This window comes from Babylonia areolata, chromosome 21 (assembly GCF_041734735.1).
Source record: "Babylonia areolata isolate BAREFJ2019XMU chromosome 21, ASM4173473v1, whole genome shotgun sequence".
Taxonomy (NCBI): domain Eukaryota; kingdom Metazoa; phylum Mollusca; class Gastropoda; order Neogastropoda; family Buccinidae; genus Babylonia; species Babylonia areolata.
Window position 1 is genome coordinate 14,276,368 of NC_134896.1, and position 27,996 is coordinate 14,304,363.

Consider the following 27,996-nt stretch of genomic DNA (forward strand, 5'->3'; position numbering starts at 1 on the left):
TATCTGTGACAAAGGGAAAAAATTTAAAAAATGAAAGAATACAAAAAATAAAAGTAAACACATATACCATTCCTAGTATGCAACCATAAAGAATAAGAAGAACACGCATACCACTCTCAAGGTGTATCCATAAAGAATAAGAAGGAAGAGTTTATTAGGTCACTGATTCTTACAACACACACACACACACACACACACACACACATATACACACACTCACACACATACACACACACATGCACAATTGCATAAACGTGCACAGGCACATGCACACAAATAAACACAGAAGAAGACGAAGAGAACAGACAAGTCATATCACCAGTTTTCACTATCACCACCAAACCAACCTCAAAGAAACAACACGTCCCTCTCATCATCAAACAGCAGACTTCTCATTCCAAAACACAAACTACTGGATTTAAAAAATAAATTCCAAATATGAACACAAACATTCACATACACCAAAGTCCCTAAAACGTTCTTTGGGTACACTGTTCAAGTTTACCTCCAAGTCGGAATCATTGAACTCATACGGAATGTTGTATCCCAGACGTCCAAACTTTTTCCGCTCATGGATGACAGAGTTGAAGAGACAGAGGCCGTACAGCAGTGTGTGCCAGCCCTCTTTGGCCACACCCTCCTCATACATCTTCTCCGACACAATACCCGCTCCCGAACTTCCAAACGTTTTCAGCATGTTTGCTTTCAGACCTCGGGGCGATTCCACCGTCATCTACAAAGCAAACAACGGTAAGTAAATATGGAATGCACAGTTCATCACCGTAGCAAACTGGACTACATAGCATGGCAACAGGAATACACAAGGAAAAGGAAGTAAGATGAAGTCAGGAAGAAAGAAAGAAGGAAAGAAAGAAAAAGATGGAAGTCAAAAATGAGAGAATCAAATTTATGAAAAGATGTAAGTATCCATTATTTGCTTTTTGCTTAAATACATCTACATATGACACACTTAATCACTGACAAAAAACAAATCTTATATCTGAGAAAGCAGTTAACATCTTAGAAAACAGAAGAACAGAACACATCAACCGACCTTAATTCCTCCTTGCAAAATGGAGACAGGAAAAGACGGATCAGGTCGAGAACTCAGCCACAGACGGAACTGGGGATCAACTTCATCTGATGTGGAACTGTTGAACCTGGTATGAAAAAAAAAAGAGACAGGTGTTACAAAATGAAATAAACAACAACAACAAATCAAATCTAAAGCGTAAAGTAATGGGATTCTGGCCTTAATTTGACAAGTGAACAAAAGCTCAGCAACATACTGAGAATGGTTAATTCATTTTCTGTCAATGACACTGTTCACTTCATGTTGTGCAATAACAACCTATAACACACTATGTTAAAATCTTTGACCACACATTCAATTAAAAAAAAAGAAAAAAAAAAAAAAAGAAAGAAACTACAGAAGAAGAATGTAGATGGGTTTACATAACTTTCACAATGCTTCCATCCCTGTCTGAAGTATGAAAGAAGAAAATGTAAAAGAACAAGAGAGGCAAGGCCTTCAAGACTCACTTGTGGCAAATTAAGTCCCCTAGCATTAATTACAGAGTAATTTCCCTTCTTTACTATCTGCACCAAAAACGTTTGCAAAATAAATAAAACTTCCATGCTAAGCAAAAGAAGTTCCTGTTTGAACAAAAAATGATATTAATGACTGCTCTTGTTGTTGTTGTGTCAGAATATCAGATCAAAGTGCCAAGTTTAGAGAATACAAAAAGTATAAATATAACAGTAAATGCAGTTTGCATATAATTAGGCTTCATTTTTTTTGTTTTTGTTTTTTGTGACCATCCCAGAGGTGCAATATTGTTTTAAACAAGATGACTGGAAAGAACTGAATTTTTCCTATTTTTATGCCTAATTTGGTGTCAACTGACAAAGTATTTGCAGAGAAAATGTCAATGTTAAAGTTTACCATGGACACACAGACACACACACACACAGACAACTGAACACCGGGTTAAAACATAGACTCACTTTGTTTACACAAGTGAGTCAAAAAGGGGGAGAAGAAGCAGAACTGAAATGAACAAGTAGAGCAAAACAAGAAGAGGTAAAAGAAGAAGGAAAGAAAATCAAACGAAACACATGAATAGAAGTAGGAGTTCAAGGAAAAGAAGAAAGTGAAGGAGAACAACAACGATAACAGTTTCAGTTTCAGTTTCAGTAGCTCAAGGAGGCATCACTGCGTTCGGACAAATCCATATACACTACACCACATCTGCCAAGCAGATGCCTGACCAGCAGCGTAACCCAACGCGCTTAGTCAGGCCTTGAGAAAAAATAAATAAAACAAAATAAAATAAATAAATAGCTAAATAATAATAATATAATTAAAAAAAATAGTAATAATGAAAATAAAATAAATAAATAAATAAATAAATAAAATAAATAAATAAATAAAAAAGACAATGATGATAAATAAGCAAATAAATGTAAAAAAAACAAAATAAAACAAAACAAAAAAACTCACAAAAAAACTGATAACAGAAAAGAGGAATAAAAGAGCAGAAGAACAAGATAACAAGAAGATTTAAGGAAGCAGTAGCAAGTGCTTTCCTTCACCCAGAATTAGTTGACCTGCCTTCTCTTCCTTCACTCTCCATCACCACCCTTTTCCCTACTCCCATCACCTGTCCTCCACACCTGCACCCCTACCACCCATCCCCACTTATCACCTCCCTCATCCATCCATTCTCAACTCTCCCCTTCTCCCACGGTCATCGTCAAGGCAAAAAGTGTATATAAACAATAAGACGAAGATAATGATTTCTCTTCTTCTCTCTAAAACGTCGCTTTCTCTATTTCTCCAAGAAATCATGTTTTCTCTTTTTCTCCCTAACAAGACTGTTTCTCTTTTTCTCCCTAAAAAGACATTAAAAAAAGAAGAATCTCAATTTTTCCCTAAAAAGACAATTGATCTTTTTCTCCCTATAAAGACGTTTTCCAAAAAACACATTTTCTCTTTTTCTCCCAAATAAGACATTTTCTCTTTTCTCCCCTAACCCGACCGTACTTCTCCACAATGTTCTGCAGCCGAGGCATCCAGGAGGCAGCAAGGTGGCAGTTCTGCAGGAAGACCCAGCGTCCCTTGAGGATCTGGGCCTTGGAGATGAGCTCCTCAGCACGGGGACCCTGGCCCCTCCCAAGGGAGATCATGTCCAGGTGGGTGGTGCTCCCGCGCAGCTCCTTGGCAAACCGCAGCAGCTGAGAGGCTGGGTCGCAACCTGCAATGATTGGTGAAAATATGTAATGCTAGCAGTCGTGTCCAACTTAACGCATTTATGATTGGTGAAAATACATAATGCCAGCAGTTGTAGCTGGCTTTGCCCATTAATGATTGGTGAAAATATGTAATGCTAGCAGTTGTGTCTGGCTTTGTCCATTAAAGATTGGTGAAAATATGTAATGCTAGCAGTTGTGTCCGGCTTTGCCCATTAATGATTGGTAAAAATATGTAATGCCAGCAGTCATATCCAGCTTCACCCATATTGCAAAATATGTAATGCCAGCAGTCATATCCAGCTTCACCCATTAATGATTGGTAAAAATATGAGAGGAGAGACACCACCACCCCCTAACTCACCAGGGGAGAGAATGAAGATGAGAGGGGAGCGGGCAGTGGACTCCTCGTAGATGTCCTTGAGGTCGAAGGATCCGGTGGTGAGGTACCTCTCTCCCAGCTGGCCCTGCACGAAGCGGCCCATGGCTGCCACCAGCATGTCACTACGCAGCACGCCCACCAGCAACAGCTGCTGGAATTTGGTCAGCCTCTCCCAGCGGAACACCATCACATCCATGTGCTTCGGGGTCTCCATGTCCCCGCTCCCGTTCTCCTCAGGCTCTGGGCTGTCTTCGTCAGGTGCTGGGAGGGGAGGGGAACACATTTTGTTGCAATGAGGTGGTGCTTTAACTGCTCCAGGTACAAGCTATCTCGTACCATGATTACTCCCCCTGTGGACCAGGTACGAGTATTCTCATACCAACATGCTATTCTTATTTCTTTCATTCTTGCTTAGTACGGTTGGCATTCTAAACTGAACCATTTACGGATTCCAGAGGCATAAAAACAAAGCTTTGTTTGACCTATTAAATCAACTATTCTCCTTCAATTTTCATTGTTTTAGTGAACCACCCTGTTTTTTTTCTGCAGTGGTCTCATGTAGTGCTGGTCCAGGGCAGTTTTCGCAGGCATTAAGCTGTGGGGTAAAATGAGTTAAAACAAATTTTGTTTATTCTTTAATCGCAATCCAGGAAGCAAAATTCAATTTTCCAGATTACACTATCTGTGTGGGAGCTATAATCATGGACATAGTCTTGTTAGTTTTTGTTTGATAATTGTTACCTTGAAACTGAAACTTGCGACAAAATGTCTGGGCTTTTTCTTGATCCACAGTACGTGCATGTTATTGCGGTGTGGTGCGTAACAGAAGACACTGACCCAACAAGTTCATATTCAGTGTACCTCATACACAATGATGAAATCAATTATTTAACACAGCACATTGAGGTGGTTTTGTTCATTTGTTTGAAATGTTCCATAACTGGCCATTTTCTGTCCCAGGTGCTTTTACTAATCTAGTTTGGAAAAGCTTGCCCATGGCCTTCAGGGTCTTAGATCAGTGTATTTTCCTCTGCTTCTTTCGGGGAATGGATGATACAGTAACAATACATACACATTGAATCACAACTTCTGAGAGCAACAATGTCAAAGAAAACAAGCAAAACACACACACGCACACACATACAATGTAAACCAAGCCCCCACCCCCACCCCCTCCACCCTGCTCCACCCACCAGGAGCAAGGGTGTCTTTATTTGCAGGCTTCTTCACAAAGATCTAAAGAAATTAATTCCTTGCGCCCTTTAGGGGTTTGGATGATACAACAATAACAATACATACACACTGAATCACAACTTCAGAAGGCAACAATGTCAAACAAAACAAGCAAAACACCCACACACACAATGAAAACATGCCCCACCCCTCCCCGCACACACACACAATTAAACAGGGCGGGGGGATGTAAACAGGGACCCCCCAAACCCCCCACACTCCTGGTCCACCCTTGCTCCACCCACCAGGAACGAAGGGCGTCTCCATCAGCAGGAAGCAGTCGGAGGAGGCCCGGAAGGCCCGCCACTGCTGACCGCTGGTGCGCAGGGAGCGGCAGAGGCCGGCGAAGATGGGCAGCATGGCGGACAGGAACTGACACTGCAGCCAGCTGCTTTCCATCACCCAGGCCGGGGGCTTGCGGTACTTGGCCGACTGTCGCTCCCCCCCGTCACTGTCCACCTCCAGCTGTTCCATGGGCGTCAAGCCTGTAATAATGATGATAATGTTGCTGCTGTTGTTGTCGTTATGGTTCGATCATTACAACCAGAGGGAATGCTGGTTGGACTTTTTAAGCACTTTGTCAGGCCTGTAATAATAATGATAATGTTGTTGTTGTCACTGAAGTTCGTTCATTACATCCAGAGAGAACACTGGTTGGATGTTTAACTCTCACCACCATAGGCAACTTATGCTGACATCAAAGGTCATATAAAAAAAAGAAGAACATTTTTCACATTGTAACAAAGCTTGACAGCTGCAGCCAGTTTCCTGCCAACAGAACAATGACTAATCTTTGCCCCTGGCCCAGTTTGAAGTGAACAAGTCCACTGGGTGGTTTTGACTTGAACCAAAGCCTGCGACTGAGAGCATTATATCTAAAAATATTTGGCGCTGGGGAGCATTTTTAACGCAGAAACTTGGTGGTGAAAGAGTTAAGCACTTTGTATGCCAGGCTGGTAATAATACTAAAATGCTGTATGGTTCATTCACCACATCCTGGACTTTTACACACTTTTTCAGGCCTGTAATTGTACTAAAATGCTGTTTTAAGGTTCGTTCATTACATCCAAAGAGTGCACTTGTTGGACTTTTGACCACTTTATTCTATTTAACTAAAGGCTGCATTACTTCTATATAAATATGATTCTGATACTGATTCTGTCACATTCAATGATTCAAGCCCTCCAACCCCACAACAGAAAACCCAAACAAAGTTTCCCCACCCCCACACAGAAAAACGGAAAGGAAAAAAAAAAAAGAAAAGAAAAAAAAAGGGGTGGCAATACACTGTAGCAAAGCGCTCCCCCTGCAGAGAGAGCAGACTAAACTTCACACAGAGAAGTATGTTGTGACAAAGGGCAAAAACATTACAAGACAAGACAAGACAAGACAAGACAATACACACCATTGAGTTTCTTCAGCTGGGCCTCATCATACAAGACAAGACAAGACAAGACAAGACAACACAGACCATTGTGTTTCTTCAGCAAGGCCTAATCAGACAATAGAATACAATACAAGACAACACAACACAATACAATACAAGACAACACAACACAATACAATCCACACCATTGTGTTTCTTCAGCAGGGCCTCATCAGCCATGGTGGCCATCACGTTGCCCTGCAGGAAGATCTTCCACTCTAGGTCGCCGATGTAGCCCATGGCACTGTTCACGTCGCTCAGCTCGTCAATCGCATCCTCCGCCCCCACCGATTGGCTGGGACTGCCCGCCCCTGTGCGATCACTGCCCGAGTCTCCGCCCTCTTCTGTTGGCCCGGATTTAGGGTCTATGGAGTCTTCAGAGAGGCGCTGTTCAGAGAAGGGAGGAAAGGAAGAGTGAGAAGGAAGACATAGCAACAGTGGAGGTTTGTGAAGCTAATCAACCCCTTGACCAATGAGCCTTGGTGAAAAAAGATCAGTGTGGCCTGAATTCTAAGTGCATTTACTGCTTTCTGTGTTCTCGTTAGTGCTGATTTTGCTTAACTCATTCTGCTCCAGGTACAAGTTTAACTCGTACCATGATTACTTCCCCCGTGAACCTGGTAAGAGTATTCTCGTACCAATACACTATTCTGATTTTGTTTATTCTTGCTTGGTACAGTTGGCATTCTGAACTGAGCCGTTTACGGATTCTGAAGCATGAAAACAAAGCTTTGTTTGACTGATTAAATCAACAATTCTCCATCGGGTGGGGGGAAGGGGCAGGGGGAAGATGATGTAGAATTCTAAGTGGAACTGAAAAAAAAGTATTTCCTTCTTTATCTCTTCTCATTTCTGTCTTAAATATATGTTTTTGGTGTTGAAAATTTCCTGGTATCATCAATTAAAAAGTGTTATCTTTTCCTTCTTGGCATGTTTGCTTGCTTATGGAGTAATAACTGTTGCTGATCAAAATGGTGAGTGTATGGCAATCTTTGAAATTAAAACAAGCAAAATAATGGTTATTCCCTAATCTGCTGATTCACATTTACAAGGACATTTTGAGAGCCACAGGCAACATTGAAGATTTCAAAAGCCACAATTAATTTCTTATGAAAAGTGACTGATGAGCAGTATGCCCTGGACAATGGTTCTCTGATGTAGAACACTCTGCAGACTCTGTTAGGAACTCTCACATCCATCCCCCCCACAACCCTGTTTCCCCCTCACCTACCCCCCTACCCCCACCTCCATGTGTTTAATACTATCATTTCTACCTGACAACTGGGAGATGGGAAAAAATCTCTACCTCTGAAGAATGCAACGGATAGTGGTGCCAGAATCGAACCCAATCAGGGGAAATAAAAACTGGAGAGAAACAAACACAGACCTCCAGGGCTCCCACCACCTCAAACAACAAAACCTCCACAACACCAAGACACCAGCACTGAACAACTTGACCATAACGCTTTCCACCCTATCACTGTAGTTTCTGTGGACCAGCCTTATAACAACTGAGTGCACTGTCAAGCCATAATTCATATACAAAACACACACATCGTTAAAAATACTTCAATCCTACTGGAAAACACTGGCAATTAATGTAGAGACTGAAGCCAATGAGCTAACAGCACCTAGTGAGAACAGAATAAAATAGAATATGTCTATTACCAAGTGTACCAGGATCACAAGGATAGGGGGGGGAGCAGTGCATAAAAAGGTACAAACATAAACCAAAAATCACACATAAACACAGATACAGTGGAATCTAGGATACATACATGTGCATATCAATATAAGAACTCGTGCACACTCACAACTGACTGAGAAATGGAAACTAAATGCACCCACAGATATTCCTACTCAGTCCACAGGCAGCAACCGGATGTTACGGATAAATCAGTACTTGGATTACAAAGTGTTAAGGACATTAAGGGGGTGTTAATAGGGGACTGTACTTGGATTACAAAGTGTTAAGGACATTAAGGCGGTGTTAATAGGGGACTGTACTTAGATTACAAAGTGTTAAGGACATTAAGGCGGTGTTAATAGGGGACTGTACTTGGATTACAAAGTGTTAAGGACATTAAGGCGGTGTTAATAGGGGACTGTACTTGGATTACAAAGTGTTAAGGACATTAAGGCGGTGTTAATAGGGGACTGTACTTGGATTACAAAGTGTTCAGGACATCAAGGCGGTGTTAATAGGGGACTGTACTTGGATTACAAAGTGTTAAGGACATTAAGGCGGTGTTAATATGGGACTGTACTTGGATTACAAAGTGTTAAGGACATTAAGGGGGTGTTAATAGGGGACTGTACTTGGATTACAAAGTGTTAAGGACATTAAGGGGGTGTTAATAGGGGACTGTACTTGGATTACAAAGTGTTAAGGACATTAAGGCGGTGTTAATAGGGGACTGTACTTGGATTACAAAGTGTTAAGGACATTAAGGGGGTGTTAATAGGGGACTGTACTTGGATTACAAAGTGTTAAGGACATTAAGGGGGTGTTAACAGGGGACTCAGAACGAGTGGCATGGGAGTAATGCCACTGAAACGATGCAGATGACAGGGCAGCAACAACAACAACAACAACAAAAGTGTTCAGGGCAACAAACCAACAAGATCATCAAACTCAAACTCTACACCCAAACACAGACCTTCTCTTCTTTCTTCTCTCCCTCCGTCTTGGTGACCTTGACCGACTTCTCACTGGCGGGCAGGGAGGACACCGAGGATGCTGGGAGTCTGGCGGCGACGTCGGCAGCAGACCCCTGGGAGTTGGCTCGCATGATGCTGGCGCAGAGCAGGAAGGAGAAGGTCAGCTGGTGGTTGGAGAAGAGGCCGACGGAGACGATGCGATAAATGCTGTGGGTCAGTCGCTCCGTCATGTTCTGCAGGTGCTGCATCAGTTCCCCTTCACCTGGCACACAGGGACAGGAGAGGAAGGTGAGAGATGTGACTAGTGTGTGGAGTGACTGGGAATTTTTACAGGAGAGGAGAGGAAGGTGAGAGACTGTGACTGGTGTGTAGAGTTGAGGAATTTTTACAGGTGAGGATAGGAAGGTGAGAGACTGTGACTGGTATGTGGAGTGGGGGGAGTTTTTCCAGGTGAGGAGAAGGTGCGAGAGTGTAACGTATGTGGAGGGGGGGGATTTTTACAGGTGAGGAGAGGAAGGTGAGAGACTGTGACAGGTGCTGCATCAGTTCCCCTTCACCTGGCACACAGGGATAGGAGAGGAAGGTGAGAGATGTGACTAGTGTGTGGAGTGACTGGGACTTTTTACAGGAGAGGAGAGGAAGGTGAGAGACTAATATGTGGAGGGGGGGGGGGAATTTTTACAGGTGAGGAGAGGAAGGTGAGAGACTGTGACTGGTGTGTAGAGTAGGGGAATTTTTACAGGTGAGGAGAGGAAGGTGAGAGACTAATAAGTATGTGGAGGGGGGGAATTTTTACAGGTGAGGAGAGGAAGGTGAGAGACTGTGACTGGTGTGTAGAGTTGGGGAATTTTTACAGGTGAGGAGAGGAAGGTGAGAGACTAATAAGTATGCGGAGGGGGGGAATTTTTACAGGTGAGGAGAGGAAGGTGAGAGACTGTGACTGGTGCATAGAATTGGGGAATTTTTACAGGTGAGGAGAGGAAGGTGAGAGACTGTGACTGGTGTGTAGAGTTGAGGAAATTTTACAGGTGAGGAGAGGAAGGTGAGAGACTGTGACTGGTGTGTAGAGTTGGGGAATTTTTACAGGTGAGGAGAGGAAGGTGAGAGACTGTGAATGGTGTGTGGAGTGGGGGGAGTTTTTCGAGGTGAGGAGAAGGTGCGAGAGTGTAACGTGTGTGGAGGGGGGGGGTGGAATTTTTACAGGTGAGGAGAGGAAGGTGAGAGACTGTGACAGGTACTGGATCAGTTTCCCTTCACCTGGCACACAGGAGGGGAAGGTGAGAGATGTGACTAGTGTGTGGAGTGACTGGGACTTTTTACAGGAGAGGAGAGGAAGGTGAGAGACTAATAAGTATGTGGAGGGGGGGAATTTTTACAGGTGAGGAGACGAAGCTGAGAGACTGTGACTGGTGTGTGGAGCTGGGGAATTTTTACAGGTGAGGAGAAGGTGCGAGAGTGTAACATGTATGGAGGGGGGGAATTTTTACAGGTGAGGAGAGGAAGGTGAGAGTCTGTGACTGGTGTGTGGAGGGGAAGGGGGGGTTACAGGAGAGGAGAGGAAGGTGAGAGACTAATAAGTATGTGGAGGGGGGGAATTTTTACAGGTGAGGAGAGGAAGGTGAGAGACTGTGACTGGTGTGTAGAGTTGGGGAATTTTTACAGGTGAGGAGAGGAAGGTGAGAGACTGTGACTGGTGTGTAGAGTTGGGGAATTTTTACAGGTGAGGAGAGGAAGGTGAGAGACTGTGACTGGTGTGTAGAGTTGGGGAATTTTTACAGGTGAGGAGAGGAAGGTGAGAGACTGTGAATGGTGTGTAGAGTTGGGGAATTTTCCTTTTCTTTTTTCATTGTCTTTGTAACTGTCTGAACAAGAATAAAGATCCCATCCCTGACAGCAACTATGGGATTCAAAGAAAGAGTATTGGAAAGGTCTTTGTTTTAACTGGTACAAAGATCCTTACCCTGATAGCAGCTATCAGCATTTACAGAAGAGCATTGGAAAGTGGACTTTGTTTGAAGTGGTACAAAGATCCTGTCCCTGATAGCAACTGTAGGCATTCAAAGAAAGGGCATTGGAAAGTGGTCTTTGTAACAGTTTGAACTGGTACAGAGATCCCATACCTAAAAACAGCTACTGACATTAACAGAAAGAGATACAAAGGTGCCGGCCCTAATAGCAGTAGTTGACATTCACAGAGAGAGCAATGGAATGTGATCTTTGTAACTATTTGAACTGGTACTAAGATCCTATCTCTAATAGCAGCTATTGGCATTAACAGAAAGAGCACTGGAAAGAGATCTTTGAAACTGCTTGCTGCTATTGCACTACTGCATTACTTTGTATCACACTGCACTGCATCACATCGCATCATACCGCACCGTATCATACTGCATTGCATTCCCTCCACCGTCCGCCCCCACCCCACCCCCCCACAAACCCCCTCCCCCTAAAGCCCCCCACTCACTCATGTTCTGGCTGACATCTGACAGCCCTTGCTGCCCACCCCCTCTGGAGCTGTCCAGCGTGTGACTGGACAGGGGGCGGGAGGGGCCAGCCTCCTGTGCAGCGTGGGCACCAGCGGCGGCCGTGGCGGCCGAGGAAGCGATGGAGGAGGTGTCAGAGGCCGGGGAGGAGATGCAGGAGGCGAACATGCGCTGGAACCAGGCCAGGGAGAACTGGTACATCACGTCCATGCTGGCCAGCTCCGCCAGCACAAAGTACAGCACCGCCCCCCGCCGTGCCACCTGTGTGCGGGACAATAATAATAATTAGTACTTATACAGCCCTTTGATGGGCGCAGTAGCCAAGTGGTTAAAGCCTTGGACTTTCAATCTGAGGGTCCTGGGTTTGAATCTCTGTAACGGCACCTGGTGGTAAGGGGTGGAGATTTTTCCAATCTCCCAGGTCAACATATGTGCAGACCTGTATGTGCCTGAACCCCCTTCTTGTGTATATGCAAGCAGAAGATCAAATGCGCATGTTAAAGATCCTGTAATCCATGTCAGCGTTTGGTGGGTTATAGAAAAAAGAATATACCCAGTATGCACACCCCCAAAAATGGAGTATGGCTGGCTACATGGTGGGGTAAAAATGGTCATTCACATAAAAGCTTACTCATGTACAAACAAGTGAACGTGGGAGTTGCAGCCCATGAACGAAGAAGAAGAAATAGCACTGAATCTTGTCCAGAGACGAATCAAAGCGCTTTCATATAAGTCATTCACACACATGCATGCATAAATCTGAAACTAGAAAAAAGTGAAGACAAGGAAGAGGCAGGGAAGGGAGGCCATCTCGGGAAGAGGTGGGTTTTAATTTAAGGCCAGACTATAAAGAGCTGAGTGCGGAGACATGATAAAGCAAAAGAGGAAGTTCACTTTAACTGTTCTCAAGTCAGAGAAATTAAGAAGTCTGTGATGCATAGAGACTACAAACAATGAAAGATAGAACCTGGTGAAGAGAACACACACACACACACACACACACACACACACGCACATCACACACACAATGACAGCCCTTCTCCCCAACTCCACACACACATACCCTCCCCTTTCCACACACACACACATACACACAAAAAGATACACTCTACAAACACACAGAAACCAAGAAAGACCACTGACGGAGAGGTATTTCTTGCGGGCGATGTTGATGCTTTTCTCCGTCTCCTCCGACTGCTGGACACGGGTGTAAATCTCATGGTTCTTTCCCTTGCTCTGCTGCAGCGTGTCCACCAGGTCCTGGTCATCCAGAATGTGACCTGCAGCCGGCCAGTCAAACATCAGCCGCTGTTGCGTAACTCATTCTACCCCACAGTTACATGCCTGTTACAACTCTCCAGGACCAGAAATACATGGGACCACTGCAGTAAAAAAAACAACAACAAAAAAACCAACCCAAAACCAGCGTGGTTCACTAAAATGGCGAAAATTGATGGAGAATGTTTGATTCAATTGGTTGAACAAAGCTTTGTTTTCATGCTTCCGGAATCTGTAAACGGTTCAGTTTTGAATCCCAACTGTACCAATCAAGAATAAACAAAATTAGAATGATGTGTTGGTATGAGACTACTCGAACCTGGTCCACACGGGAAGTAATCATGGTACAAGTTAAATCATGGTATGAGTTAACTTGTACCTTGGAGCAGAATGAGTTAATGGCCGGCTGAGGGAATCCTCGTAACTACCACCAGCTGACATCTTACAGTGAGGAAAGTGTCCGTTTCAGTTTCCAGGAGGTGCCAAAGCGTTTGGACCGATCCACATGTCCTACACAACATTGTCTGGGGAAGCAAAAAAGGAAGCAGATACCTTCGTGTATACCCAACGTGTTGGTCAGGCTTAGAAAAGAAATACATTTTGATTTGTAATGCTAATCACTTGCTGCCCATCTTTACACAAGACTACAAAACAAAAAGAAAGAAAAAAATGAGAAAAATTGTCACTTTAGATTTCTAATGTTAAAATGGCTTGTAGAACAGTGCTGCTAATTGTAATGAGCTTTGGGAGCATGCTCACTGACAGCCAGTTAACTGGGGGTAAGGCCTGACAAGAACATTGGTTCATACACAGGTAAGGCATCTGCTTCTCTCTTCTTTTTCCAATGTGGATCAGTCCACACACTTTTACATGTCCTTCAAACTGAAAACTGAAACTGTGAGAAAACAGTTACTTTTCTTGCCAGATTGAGATGAGAAAAAAAAAGAAAAAAAAAAGAAGAAAGAAATCCTTAAACTTTGTAAAACTAAAACAGATTACAGAGAGAGTTATTTCTCTTTATTGTAGATAATAGAACAGTTTTACCCATGACTTTTGGAAGCATAGTTCCTTTCAGCTGGTGAGTTGGAGGAAGGTATTTACTTTGTGCAATTGGGAAAATGAGTCACTGTTGTCACAACAGAGCTCTGTCACCTGCATCATCAGTCACCAAATGCTATGTTATCCCTCACTAACACTGCTTCACTAATTAGAAATCTGTCTAAGTAGTGATGCACATGGCACTGTCTGTCTACAAAATCATGTAAATAATTAAAGGTTACAGTTCCCATTGCCTTTCACAGCTATTACAGCAGTAAGCTTATATCCACTTGAGTCCAGGGCTCGGCATAGGAAGGTGGGGCCCAATCCTCTCCTGCTGTTTTAACCTTCCTCAGCTGAGGTCAGGTGTTCATTCCCAACTCGGTGAAGTGGGGAAAGTTTGCAGCAAGATGAGTGTAATTCTAAAGGAAGAAGGGTTTAAACAAATTAATGGAATACTGTAGAGATGGAGGGGCTTTACTAATTCAAGACTATTTCGATGGAATAAGTATCTGTTCACAGTGGTGTACGTCACCACAACGTCAAAAAAAAACAAAAAACAAGGCCTTCAAGACTCACTTGTGATAAATTAAGTCCCCTAGCATTAATTACAGAGTAATTTTCCTTTTTTACTATCTGCACCAAAACGTTTGCAAAATAATAATAATAATAATAATAATAATGGTACTTATATAGCGCTAAATCTTGTGCATAAACAAATCAAAGCGCTTTCGCACCAGTCATTCTCACGCAAGCATAACTCTAAAACTGAAAAAAAACTAAAAAGACAAGGAAGAGGCAGGGAAGGGAGGCTACTTTGGGAAGAGGTGGGTTTTAAGGCCAGACTTGAAAGAGCTGAGTGTGGAGACTTGACGAAGCGAAAGAGGAAGTTCATTCCAATTGCAAGGTCCAGAGACAGAGAAAGAACGGTGGCCAACAGTCGAGAGTTTGAATCTGGGTATATGTAAGTGGAGTGGATCCGAAGCTGATCGTAGTGAGCGAGATGGAGTGTAGAGGTGAAGGCAGCCACAGAGATAGGAAGGGGCTGATTTGTGAATACATTTGTAGCATAGAGTGCTGATCTTGTACTTTATTCGGTGTGACACAGGGAGCCAGTGGAGATGTTGCAAAAGAGGAGTGGTGTGCTCAGATCTTTTCTTTCTGAGGACGAGTCGGGCAGCAGAATTTTGTATGCGCTGAAGGGACTGAATGGATGAAGCAGGCAAACCAGACAATAGAGAGTTACAGTAGTCAAGGCGAGAGAGAATGAGAGAAACGACAAGTCTAGATGTTGCGTCAGTGGACAGATATTTCCGGATGGAACTGATGCGCCGCAGTTGACAGTAGCAGGATTGACATGTCTGATTGATAAATGTTTGCATGGACAGTGTGTTGTCAAGGACAACGCCGAGGTTCCTGACTGAAGTGGACAGAGGGATGGATGTACTGCCAAGTTTGATTGTATTAGTTGTAATGGAAGAGAGTTTTTGTTTAGTTCCTATGACCATTGCTTCAGTTTTGTCCGCGTTCAATTGTAACTTATTTAGAGTCATCCAATTTTGAATATCCAGGAAGCAGTTAGATGTTTCTTGCAAGAGCGACAACAGTTTTTCAGGTGTATCACTCTTCTGGAGTTGAGTGTCATCAGCATAAGAATGATGACTGACATTATGGCGGTTGATAATTTCAGCGAGAGGAGCAGTGTACAGTGTGAAGAGCACTGGGCCTAAAAAGATCCCTGTGGGACTCCATGTTCAATTTTAACGGGTTCAGACTGGAAATTATCAACAATGACATAAATAAAAATTCCATGCTTAGCAAAAGAAGTTCCTGTTTGAACAAAAAATGATAACAATGACTCTTCTTGTTGTTGTGTCAGAATAAGAGGTCAAAGTGCCAAGTTTAGAGAATACAAAAAATATAAATATAACAGTAAATGCAGTTTGCATATAATTAGGCTTCTTTTTTTATTTTTTTGTGCCCATCCCAGAGGTGCAATATTGTTTTAAACAAGATGACTGGAAAGAACTGAATTTTTCCTATTTTTATGCCTAATTTGGTGTCAACTGACAAAGTATTTGCAGAGAAAATGTCAATGTTAAAGTTTACCATGGACACACAGACACACACACACACACAGAGACAACCGAACACCAGGTTAAAACACAGACTCACTTTGTTTACACAAGTGAGTCAAAAAAGAAAGAAATTGCAATTAAATGTAACATCACCAAAAAAATAAAAAGTCATGTTATCAACACTACACTTCCATATGCACAACACCTTTTCTGTTACCACTGATAGAACTGAAGAATTATTTAGCTTGTGTCTTGGCTGTTTTCATTCTCTCACTCCCTACTGTCATAAAATCACAGGCAAAACTATTACGTTTAAGGCCTATAGGCATATGGCAATGTTCATGATAACAGCAAATGAGGAATGTTAATGCTGATTTCTTATAGAGAATATAAAAATACAAGCTGTAGTAAAATTAATCCAGAATATTCACAACACCAAGACTAAACAATGATAAAACATACTCTAGCCATTGTATTTAGTAAATCACCCACAGACAACCTGTAAATATTCCCTTTTTCCTACTCTTATTTTACCCCTTCTCTCCATCACATTTTACATTTGTCATCCTTAACATTTGTCATACTTAAAACCACAGTTAATACTAGTCACATGACAACAAAGCACTTAAATATTAGTTACAACACTGAGCAAATCAGCAAAACAGGAGGATTCAATGATAACATCAAACAAAGCTTGAAATACACCCTGCAATATTTGTAAAATAATTTGATCACGTACACTTGCACACATTTATGAAACAGCTTCAAATATCAATGTCCAATACTGAAATTAAATGAACAAACAAAATCATACAAATAACAACTTAAATGAATGATGACAATGCTTGTAATCAACAAGTTTGCTTTAAAGTTTCATCTGAAAATTGAGAAATTGATCCAAATCTTTTAGTTCTGATATATATGACATATGAGTCTCTTATTCATTTCATAAAGTTGCATTAGAATGGTTTCACTTATGCTTCTTTCCTGAAGTGTTTGAGAACATTTTCTGTATGCGTTAAAGAAAAACTAATGGTATTATCAGGACATAATGATGTTTCTCTCACAACGATGCAATTCTATCAAAAACTTCCACAGGCAAATTTGAACACTGTGGGCTGTGCACTAGGGCACAAGACCATTTTTTTTTCTCTTCTATGAATAAATGGAAAAAATATCTGATCCATAATTCAGTTTAGCTCTCTTAACCAATGTAAAGTTCAGTACATGTGTCCAAAGTAACTTTGACAAATTACCTACTTTTCATATATGGTCAAAAATTCAAGTTTTGGGACAAGGATAATTGGTTGTCAGAGAAAACGAAAACAATCTCATTCAAATTCACGCGACAAAACAAGCCAAAAACTATTACCAGCAAACTGTCCAGAATGAGTGATGAGTCAATGAGTGATTCACACCTGATAAATGAATAGCAATAATGGAACAAATGCACACTGGATAAATGAGTGATTCACACCTGATAAATGAATAGCAATAATGGAACAAATGCACACTGGATAAATCAGTGGTGCACACCTGATAAAATGAATTAAAACAATTGGACAACTGCACACTGGATACACAAATCATGGTAATGGAATAGCATTACTTGGTTAGAAGCCTGTATATACAGTCATGTCTCATATTAAGGTGTAACATTCTGTAAACCGCATCAATACAAACCAGCAATAGCAGTATTATCATCCCCTGAAAGAAAGCTTCACAGAATGATTTACTCATGTCATTCGTACCCCATCCCACCGCAAGAGCCACTGCAAGGCTTCCACACATAGTGGTACACCACACAACACCACACATTCAAAGCTACACAAGAAGCTTTAACAAAAATGTTTCACATAAGTGAAGTGCATTAACTTGGCAAGTATCCATGACAAACGTAAACAATGTGACACTGATGAACTAATATTTACATGACAACACAAACTCCCTGTCAAATGGGTTATTTATAACAAGACATTTGTACACTGCAAAATAGGTGAAACTACATGAAATAAGTCAATTAAATGAAGCTATATGACATAAATTTATTTACTTGTGTGCCAGCTGAATCTGTAGTGTAAGCATCACTGACTTGAAGTTGTGTACCTTGTGTAATGGAGAGAGTTACCACTCTTTACTATTTGTTAATCATATCATCTCCTGGCCTCATTATTTGTTAATTTCCAGAGGATAAACTACTGAGGCAACCATGTATTTGTTCTGTATTGTCTATGTGTTCTGTGTGGCTTATTCAGGATTAAAGAGGCTATGCCAGTCTTGAATAAAAGCTAATTTGTGTTTGCACATTTCTTCTGTCTTTGTTGCTGTGTGCACATGTCAAATGATTGGTATAAGGTGTGGTGCTTCCTTTTCTGAGGAAGTGTCTGGGTTTGTTCCAATGTACCTTTTATTTACCTGTATGCTAGCTGAATCAGTAGCGTAAGCATCACTGACATGAAGTTGTGTACCTTGTGAAATGGAGAGAGTTACCACTCTTCACTATTTGTTAACTATATGACATAAATGGACTGCACAGTATCTCTAGATAACCTCTCCAACAAACTTCCCCTGTCTGTTCTTTCAAGTGCATAAACCCCAAACAAAGGGAACAAACTTCTACAGTATTTCTGACTGTGTCCCCACGAGTCAATTGGGAGGGGAAAAAAACGGTCAATTTCAGAATATTTTCATTGTTTTTCCACATCACTATGGCAGGGGAACCTGTCCAGGCTGTAAACTCCATAGGATTGAATGGATTAAAAGAGATGAATGCACATTATCAAAGTCTGGACATTCTGCTGACCTGCAAATCAGAACCATTTCCCCCCACAGACACAATCAAGATTCAGACCATAGATCAGGGCTGTCAAGTCATTGTCTTGCCTGTCACAAAAAATGACCAGTCACATCCAACTCATGTTTAAATGGAAACCCCTTCTTCTTCTGCTACATTTGTGGTCTGCAACTCCCAAGTTCACTAGTATCTACCATGTTTGAAAGTTTCTACCCAGCTGTGTATGCAGTCACACTCTGTTTTCAGGAGAATGGAAATTCTTTGATGTGAAGAGCCAAAAGGAAATTTTCTTCCTAAAATTACGTTTAAGTAAAAGATGGCTGCTGGAAAAGAGGACGCTGCTTCCGGTAACACAAGGGAGGCTATTTGCCGCAGCTTCTTTCAATTTCTCCACTTAGCGGACTAGTAGTTTGGACAGGACAGGAATCCAGACCCCTGCTGGAGTCTGCACAAGTGGGTCACGGTAAGTATGTGTAATCAAATATAAGATTTTGATTGAATGCACTGGGACGCGCAGGACTCACCCTCTTTGAACAACACAACATTCACTGAATCAAGCCCTGAACAACTTGACCTTAAGGATCTTTTGCCAACAGGTTGTTCAACAACGCCGTACCTTCCGTTTTCTGCAGCAGACTGAGCGACTTGTCCTCCAGGTCTCTCAACAGCTGCTTGTCGCTGGCGATACTCTCCAGCAGCTCTCGTCTCTCCGCCTCCAGTTTGGGGCGTTCCTGAAGGATTCAGTACAGATTTCATGTTTTTCCCTGCCTTGTTGTACACATTAACTACAATCAGCCAAAACAGCATAATTTACTGCAGTTAAAGTTGAACATCCTGAGCTAAGATTATAAAATACTGACAACCTTTTGTGCAAATGTTCCACACCACAATTTATTATGTGTAAAGATATAACACTATAGCTGATGATGTGGTTCATAAATGGCTCTAGCCAGTGGTTGAGGAACTCCTATTCTGTCCTTTTAATAGTAGTAGTAGTATTTTATCTTTTAAAATTATAATCATCATTATCATCATCATTATTAACATCATCACTAATGCTATTGTCATTGTTTTGTACTATTCTGAGTACCATCAGCACGGGTGATAAAATACTGCAGTATGAAGTAGCAGAATTATTGAGATTTTGACAAGAGTTTATACAGGATTCCTCCATCAGACACACAAACCCAACAGTCATATTCTCATACAGACTAATAACAAATCAATTTCTCCAACATACAGTGCAGTACATGTCATGTCGAGGCTGCAGATCAAAAGCCTCTCAGGATCAGTGGACACCTGCTTCAGTTTGTTTTTTATTCAAAATGCTGAAAGAGAATGAACATTAACACACACACACATACACACACACACAAACACACACACTATTCACCTGTTACACTTGAAAGTAAAAAAAAAAAATTCAAACAAGACACTGAAAAGCGAACAGGTGTCCCTGATGACCGACCAACCAAACCCTCAGAACCCCAACACCCCCTTCACCTCAGAAGACAGGGAGTTTCAGTTTCAGAAGGAGGGGTCACTGCGTTCGGACAAATCCATATACGCTACACCACATCTGCTAGGCAGATGCCTGACCAGCAGAATAATTTCTTTTACAGAAATTTGCCAGGGAACAACACTCTCAATGCCATGGGTTCTTGTTCAGTGTGCCAAGTGCATGCTGCACACAGGACCTCGGTTTATCGTCTCATCTTCTTCTTCTTCTGCGTTCACTCGTATGCACACGAGTGGGCTTTTACGTGTATGACCGTTTTTACCCCGCCATGTAGGCAGCCATACTCCGTTTTCGGGGGTGTGCATGCTGGGTATGTTCTTGTTTCCATAACCCACCGAACGCTGACATGGATTACAGGATCTTTAACGTGCGTATTTGATCTTCTGCTTGCGTATACACACGAAGGGGGTTCAGGCACTAGCAGGTCTGCACATATGTTGACCAGGGAGATCGTAAAAATCTCCACCCTTTACCCACCAGGCGCCGTCACCGTGATTCGAACCCGGGACCCTCAGATTGACAGTCCAACGCTTTAACCACTCGACTATTGCGCCCGTCTCGTCTCATCCAAATGACTACACTCAGTTCAATTTTCCAGTCAAACTTGCGAGAAAGGGCGAGAGTGGGATTAGAACCCAGACCCTCACAGATCTGTATTAGCAGATGAGCATCTTAACTCTCTCCATACGAACGGCGAAAGAGACGACGTTAACAGCGTTTCACCCCAATTACCATCATCAAAATATTGCAAGTGGAAGGCTCTTATACTGAAGAGGTGAATGTTGACAAAGAATACCACAATTCTGACGACGGAAGCTAAAGGTTGGGTCATTCAGACACCCACTGGACATCCGAGGGGTCTGTGTAGAGGAGAAGAGAGGACTGGCCGTACTGAGTGAGTTAACCATTCTGCCACCTTCCTTCCAGGACAGGGAGAGGGGAGAAGAACTGACGCCCTGTGGCCCTGCTCACCTGCTTGACCACCACAGACAGAAGCTGCTCCTGCAGGCCGTCAAAGGTGACAGTGAAGTTGATGATGTTCACCTGGATGAAGATGCCAGGTAAGAAGTGGGGGTTGGCCAGGCCCGTCGCCATGTACAGCCTGCAAACCACGCACATCACCAACAGTGGTGATGACAATGGTGATGACAATGATGTCAACTAATGTTCATGTTTTTTTACGTCTCTGAAAACAATGACAATGATGAAGACAATGACGCAAAATAATGATCGAGATATCAAAATCATGGACAAGTAAACAGAAAAGCAATTTAAAAAAAAAGCAAACAAAAGAATATTCGTACAAATAAAAATGCACATTTTTAAACAAATATGTGCAATAAAAAAAACCCATTAATTTTAAAATAGATACATATAGAATCTCTCTCTCTCTCTCTGTCTCCTTATCCCCAATCTCTATTCTTGGACCTCCTCACACAGACACAGACACACACCATAATAATTGTGTGTTCGTTCATCTGATTCTTTCTCTGGTGTTGTGCACTTAAATGGCTGGTCGCGGCCAGTCACTGAACCGTCAAACTGTTTCCTCAGTGGATGTGTCTCACATCATATAGAATGTCAGTCAGACTGCTTGATGCTGACCACTCCACACCAAGATGGCTGGTCACAGACACAGATCAGCGTTCTTCTTCTTTTGCAACTCCCATGTTCACTCGTAAGTACAAGAGGGCTATTTGACTGCATGACCGTTTTTACCCTGTCATGTAAGCAACCATCACAGGCAGATATCAGTATTCTTCTTCCTTTTCTGCAACTCCCATATTCACTCACAGAGTACAAGAGGGCTTTCTAAGTGCATGACTGTTTTTACTCTGCCATCTAGGCAGCCATCCTCCATTTTGCGGCGTATGGGTAAGGAGGTGTACTGGGTATGTTCTTGTTTCTATAACCCACCAAACCTCCAAATAGATTACAAGTGCTTTGACATGCGTATTTGATCTTCTGCATGTGTACAAACACTAAACGGGTTCAGGCACTAGCAGGTCTGCACATTAACTGACCAATGAGATTGTAACAATCTCCACCATTAAACCATCAGGTGCTGCCAATCAAGTTTCAAACTCAAGACCCTCATATTGAAAGTCCGTTGCTTTAACCACTCGGCTGTTACACCCATCACAGATGTGTCTGAAAGTGGTATCTTCAACATCCAAACAGACAAAGGACAAGACTCTGACCTGAAGTTTATCTCCAACATCCAAACAGACAAAGGACAAGACTCTGACCTGAAGTTTATCTCCAACATCCAAACAGACAAAGGACAAGACTCTGAACTGAAGTTTATCCTCAACATCCAAACAAAGGACAAGACTCTGACCTGAAGTTTATCTTCAACATCCAAAGAGACAAAGGACAAGACTCTGACCTGAAGTTTATCTCCAACATCCAAACAAAGGACAAGACTCTGACCTGAAGTTGCTGTTGTACTCAATCTCCGTGTCTCCCAGCTTCATGACATGTTGACCTCCACGTCGGGTTGTTTCCTGAAGCACGATTGGTCGCAGGGCTGGATCCAGCTCCTCCCCTACATCCTGACGACACAACAGATCTTCTCAGCATACACATGGAACATAAAATTTCGTAGTGTACTCTTTTAGTCAGGAAGTAAACACAATTGATTATTCCAGAAAACACAATTCATTTCCAGTCAGAATGTACTCTTTTGAGAGATATTATCTATGATCACATATATTCAAGCACATCAACTTTTTGAGTGCCAAGGATGTATATACAAGTCTACTAAACTGCTTCAGTATTTGCCGAGGATGTATACATACGTACACATCATTTTGTGAATATTCCCATTTCTGTTTTAGAGGTACTATCTCCCAAAACACACCACTCAGAAAGCTTGATATGTCTATTTTGATCATTTATGAGGAGCAAAACCTGGTCATACTTTGTGTTAATTCCAGGGTGTTATCTTTAGTACCCCTCTTAGAGATTCAGACAACACTGTCAAAAAAATTTTTCTTGGTTTATTTAAGCTGTCTTCACTGAAAATCTATAACATTAATATTCAGAAACTATGTGACATTTGTTTATCTCACATCTATGGTTCATCCATTACTAACCAACGTATTAAAGAAACTTTGTCATAAATAAAAAATCTCTTTTTAGAAATGTATAGGTTATGTATATGTGCTTGCAGTAGTTTGTGTGCTGGGATTTTTTAATATTATTAATCATTATCCTTCATGACCAAAAATTACACGGCTTATAGGCAACAAAAGCAGGAATACTACACAGCACTGTACGGGTTAATAATATATCACAAGAAAAAGACAGAAAAAAACATATCAATTAATTGTGTTGTTTAAACGTAACTGCATTTTTTAACTGATCAAAAAATATCAAACCACAAAAAGCATAAAAAAATTTAACCCACAAACCCACATCAAATAACAAACCATTAAAAAAAGCATTTAAACATCAAACAAACATACTCACCCAAATGAAATCAAAGAAAGAAAAAAAAAACACCTCTAAAACCAAGGTGGACACCTACTTTGACCAACACAGGGTCTCCCACTATTCAAACAACAAACAAACATACCCACCCACACCAAACCAAAGACAAAAAAAATATTTCATTAAAAAATCCAAACCCAATTTGGACACCTACTTTCACCAACACAGGGTCTCCCACTATTTCAAAGAAATAAACAATCCCATCCACACCAAATCAAAGCCAAAAAATAATAATAATAATAAATCTAAACCCAAGGCAGACATCTACTTTTACCAGCACAAGGTCTCCCACTATTTAAACAACAACAAAACATACCTGCACCAAATCAAAGATAAAATAATAATAATAACAAAAAGAACCTCTAAACCTAAGGGGGACATCTACTTTGACCAGCAAAAAACATACCTGCACCATATCAAAGACCAAAAAAAACCCCCAAAAAACAACAAAATGAACCTCTAAACCTAAGGGGGACACCTACTTTGACCAGCAAAAAAACATACCTGCACCATATCAAAGACCAAAAAAACCCCCAAAAAACAACAAAAAGAACCTCTAAACCTAAGGGGGACACCTACTTTGACCAGCAAAAAAACATACCTGCACCATATCAAAGACCAAAAAAACAAAAAAATCAAAACAAAAAGAACCTCTAAACCTAAGGGGGACATCTACTTTGACCAGCAAAAAAATATACCTGCTACATACCAAAGATAAAAAAAGACCAAAAAAAAGCCAAAAAGAACCTCTAAACCTAAGGGGGACACCTACTTTGACCAGCAAAAAAACATACCTGCACCATATCAAAGACCAAAAAAAAAACCCCAAAACAACAAAAAGAACCTCTAAACCTAAGGGGGACACCTACTTTGACCAGCAAAAAAATATACCTGCTACATACCAAAGATAAAAAAGACCAAAAAAAAAAAGCCAAAAAGAACCTCTAAACCTAAGGGGGACACCTACTTTGACCAGCAAAAAACATACCTGCACCATATCAAAAACCAAAAAAAAAAAAAAAAAAAAAGAAAAAAAAAAGAATCTCTAAACCCAAGGTGGACACCTACTTTGACCAGCAAAAAAACATACTTGCACCATATCAAAGACCAAAAAAACAAAAAACAAACAACAACAAAAAGATCCACTAAACCTTTGGGGGACAGCTACTTTGACCAGCAAAAAAACATACCTGCACCATATCAAAGACCAAAAAAACAAAAAAACCACAAAAAGAACCTCTAAACCCAAGGGGGAGACCTACTTTGACCAGCAAAAAACATACCTGCACCAAATCAAAGATCAAAAAAACAAAAAACAACAAAAACAACCTCATCTAAACCCAAGACGGACACCTACTTTGACCAGCACAGGGTCGCCCACTTTGACGGCGGTCTCCAGAGTCCTCATCAGGTTGGGGTCAGTGGCCGCTACCACCTTCAGTCTGAAGCCCTCCATCTCCTTCACCCAGCTGACCACAAACACAAATCAATGTCATCAGGAAAATCAGCATTCAGGTGACTGGGGCTTTTTTTGTTTTTCTTTTCTTTGTTACACAATGACTGTCAATGGACTGTGCCCCTTCACCACTAGGAAATCAGCATTCAGTTTGTCTGTTGTTTTTGTGGGTTTTTTTGTCTTAGTTATACAATGATAAAGATTAAAAAAAATTGTTGAACAATGTTTTTTTTGTGTTTTTTTTTTCCTGCTTTTTGGTTTCATCATTAGTCAACTGTGAAGAAAAGTGTTAAATATTCTGTATCAGGCATACAAACACCCCCACCCCCCAAAAAAATAGTACACAAATTCATCCTGCCACAGGTTCTTTGGCATACTCACACAAACACACACATCCCCAGCACCATCCATTTACATGCACAGTTTTATGTAAAGAGCACAAACACATGCTTTTCAAAACTGTCAGTCCACACACAAGCAAAACACACATTCACACATGCACACACAAAAACACACACGCAAGTATGCACATACAGATGAATACCCCCAGCCACACAACAAATTTAAACACACACACACACATGCACACACACACACACACACACAACACACACACACATCCTTCAATGCAAGAACCATCCTACCTGACAGCCTGAAGTTGAGGATCGATGAACAGGGGCCACTTTCTGGCTTTCTTCATGAAGATGGCATTTTCTGTGGAATGTCTATCTCTGGGCAGTCCATTGTTGTACCACTTCATGATCTGAAACGAGGAAGGAGAAAGAACCCAAGATTTTTATTTTATTTTATTTTTTTAATCCATCCATCTGTCAAAAAAGAGTGACAGGCATTTTTCCCCATCATGTTTGCCTGAAAACATACCTGTCCACATCCTTAACTCTTTTAACACCAAGTTTCTGTGCGTGAAAAACACTCCCAAGTGCCAAACATTTCATACTCGATGCTCCTTGTCACACAATGCAGTTCATGTCAAAGTAATGCAGTGGACTTGTTCACTTCAAACTTGGTCAGTGGTGGGAAGGTTAGTCATTTTCCTACTGTGCAGGAAAGTTGGCTGCAGCTGTCAAGCTTTGTTACAATGTGAAAAACGGTCCATTCAAAATGATCGCTTGATGTTGATTAAAGTCACCTAAGGTGGTGAAAGAGTTAAAAGATTTCTCACTGCCACCCTCTTTGTGTCCTAGAAAACGTGGAAGAAATTTTAAGGACAATCTTTTTTATATTTATTAATATCAACAAACTGACAAACCTATTGGCAGTAAAATTATCATCATCATCATCATCATTATAATTATTGTTATTGTGTTATTATCATCATTGTCATTATCATTTTCATTACCACCACACCATCATTATTAGTATTACCATCATGCTGTAGAGAAATTTTCATCATCATCACTACTACGTCACTGCACTCTCTCCTGGCCATGCTGCTGACAAATTTTCATCGTCATCGCTAACATCATCGCTACTACGTCACTGCACTCTCTCCTGGCCATGCTGCTGACAAATTTTCATCGTCATCGCTAACATCATCACTACTACGTCACTGCACTCTCACCTGGCAATGCTGCTGACAAATTTTCATCATCATCGCTACCATCATCACTACGTCGCTACACTCTCACCTGGCCATGCTGCTGACAAATTTTCATCGTCATCACTAACATCATCGCTACTACGTCACTGCACTCTCACCTGGCCATGCTGCTGACAAATTTTCATCGTCATCGCTAACATCATCGCTACTACGTCACTGCACTCTCTCCTGGCCATGCTGCTGACAAATTTTCATCATCATCACTACGTCGCTACACTCTCACCTGGCCATGATGTGGACAAATATTCATTATCATCGACAACATCATCACTACACTCTCACCTAGTCTGGCCATGGTGTGGACAAATTTTCATCGTCATCATCGCTACTGCGTTACTGCAACTCTCACCTGGTTAGGCTGGGCCATGCTGTGGTGGATAATTTTTCATCGTCATCATTAACATCACTGCACTCTAATCTCGTTGGGCTGGGCCATACTGCTGACAAATTTTCATCGTCATTGCTAACATCATCACTGCACTCTCACCTGGTTGGGTTGGGCCATGCTGTTGATAAGGTCGAAGGCTGGGGAGATGGGGACGTGGGCGTGGCGACACATGGCTGCCCACCTGGCCACCAGCTCCTGGCGGTACCCCGTGGTCAGCGCCCCCAGGTAGGCCACACTGGCTGCCCCCACCAGGGTGTTGCCCACCAGGCCCTTCAGCTTCAGGTCCAGCACGCCCACAGATTCGAGCCACCGCACCTGTAGAGGATGTTTCAGTTTCGGTTTGATTTAATTTGATTTGTTATGGATACTTATATAGTGCCTATCCCCAGTCAGAGACCAAGCTCTAAGTGTTTTACAAACACGGGGTCATTTGCACCAACAGCCTGCCTACCTGGGTAGATCCGACTGATGGCTGCCATTGGGAGCTCATCATTCGTTTCCTGTGTCATGCAATCAGATTTCAGGCACTCACACATACACACTCAGACAGACATGTAATGTTTTACATGTATGACTATTTTGTTTTCTTATTTAACTCTGCCATGCTGGCAGCCATGCTCCGTTTTCAGGGGTGTGCATGCTGGGTATGTTCTTGTTTCCATAACCCACCGAACATTGACATGCATTACAGGATGTTTAACATGCATATTTGATCTTCTGCGTGCATTTACACACAAAGAAGTTTCAGGCATTAGCATGTCTGCACAGCTGTTGACCTGGATGATCCGAAAAATCTCAACCCTTTACCCACCAGGCGCCGTTACTGAAGATTTGAACTCAGGACCCTCAGATTGAAAGTCCAACGCTTTAACCACTCAGCTACTGTGCGTTT

General features: G+C 41.8%; 1 protein-coding gene across 3 annotated transcripts in view; it reads right to left on the reverse strand.

Moving 5' to 3' along the window:
* Window positions 1-27,996, reverse strand: part of LOC143296724 (dynein axonemal heavy chain 6-like) — a 147,432-nt gene that overhangs the window by 13,520 nt on the left and 105,916 nt on the right. For all 3 annotated transcript variants that reach the window (XM_076608782.1, XM_076608783.1, XM_076608781.1), the window contains 15 exons: window positions 27,204-27,419; window positions 25,740-25,858; window positions 24,997-25,108; window positions 22,578-22,699; window positions 21,117-21,246; window positions 19,242-19,356; window positions 12,581-12,717; window positions 11,419-11,698; window positions 8,954-9,216; window positions 6,440-6,680; window positions 5,113-5,352; window positions 3,617-3,895; window positions 3,047-3,257; window positions 1,055-1,160; window positions 506-733 (listed from right to left, as the gene is read on the reverse strand). In XM_076608782.1, coding sequence (XP_076464897.1) covers window positions 506-733; window positions 1,055-1,160; window positions 3,047-3,257; window positions 3,617-3,895; window positions 5,113-5,352; window positions 6,440-6,680; window positions 8,954-9,216; window positions 11,419-11,698; window positions 12,581-12,717; window positions 19,242-19,356; window positions 21,117-21,246; window positions 22,578-22,699; window positions 24,997-25,108; window positions 25,740-25,858; window positions 27,204-27,419 — 2,799 coding nt within the window. The remainder of the gene's footprint in view (window positions 1-505; window positions 734-1,054; window positions 1,161-3,046; window positions 3,258-3,616; window positions 3,896-5,112; window positions 5,353-6,439; window positions 6,681-8,953; window positions 9,217-11,418; window positions 11,699-12,580; window positions 12,718-19,241; window positions 19,357-21,116; window positions 21,247-22,577; window positions 22,700-24,996; window positions 25,109-25,739; window positions 25,859-27,203; window positions 27,420-27,996) is intronic.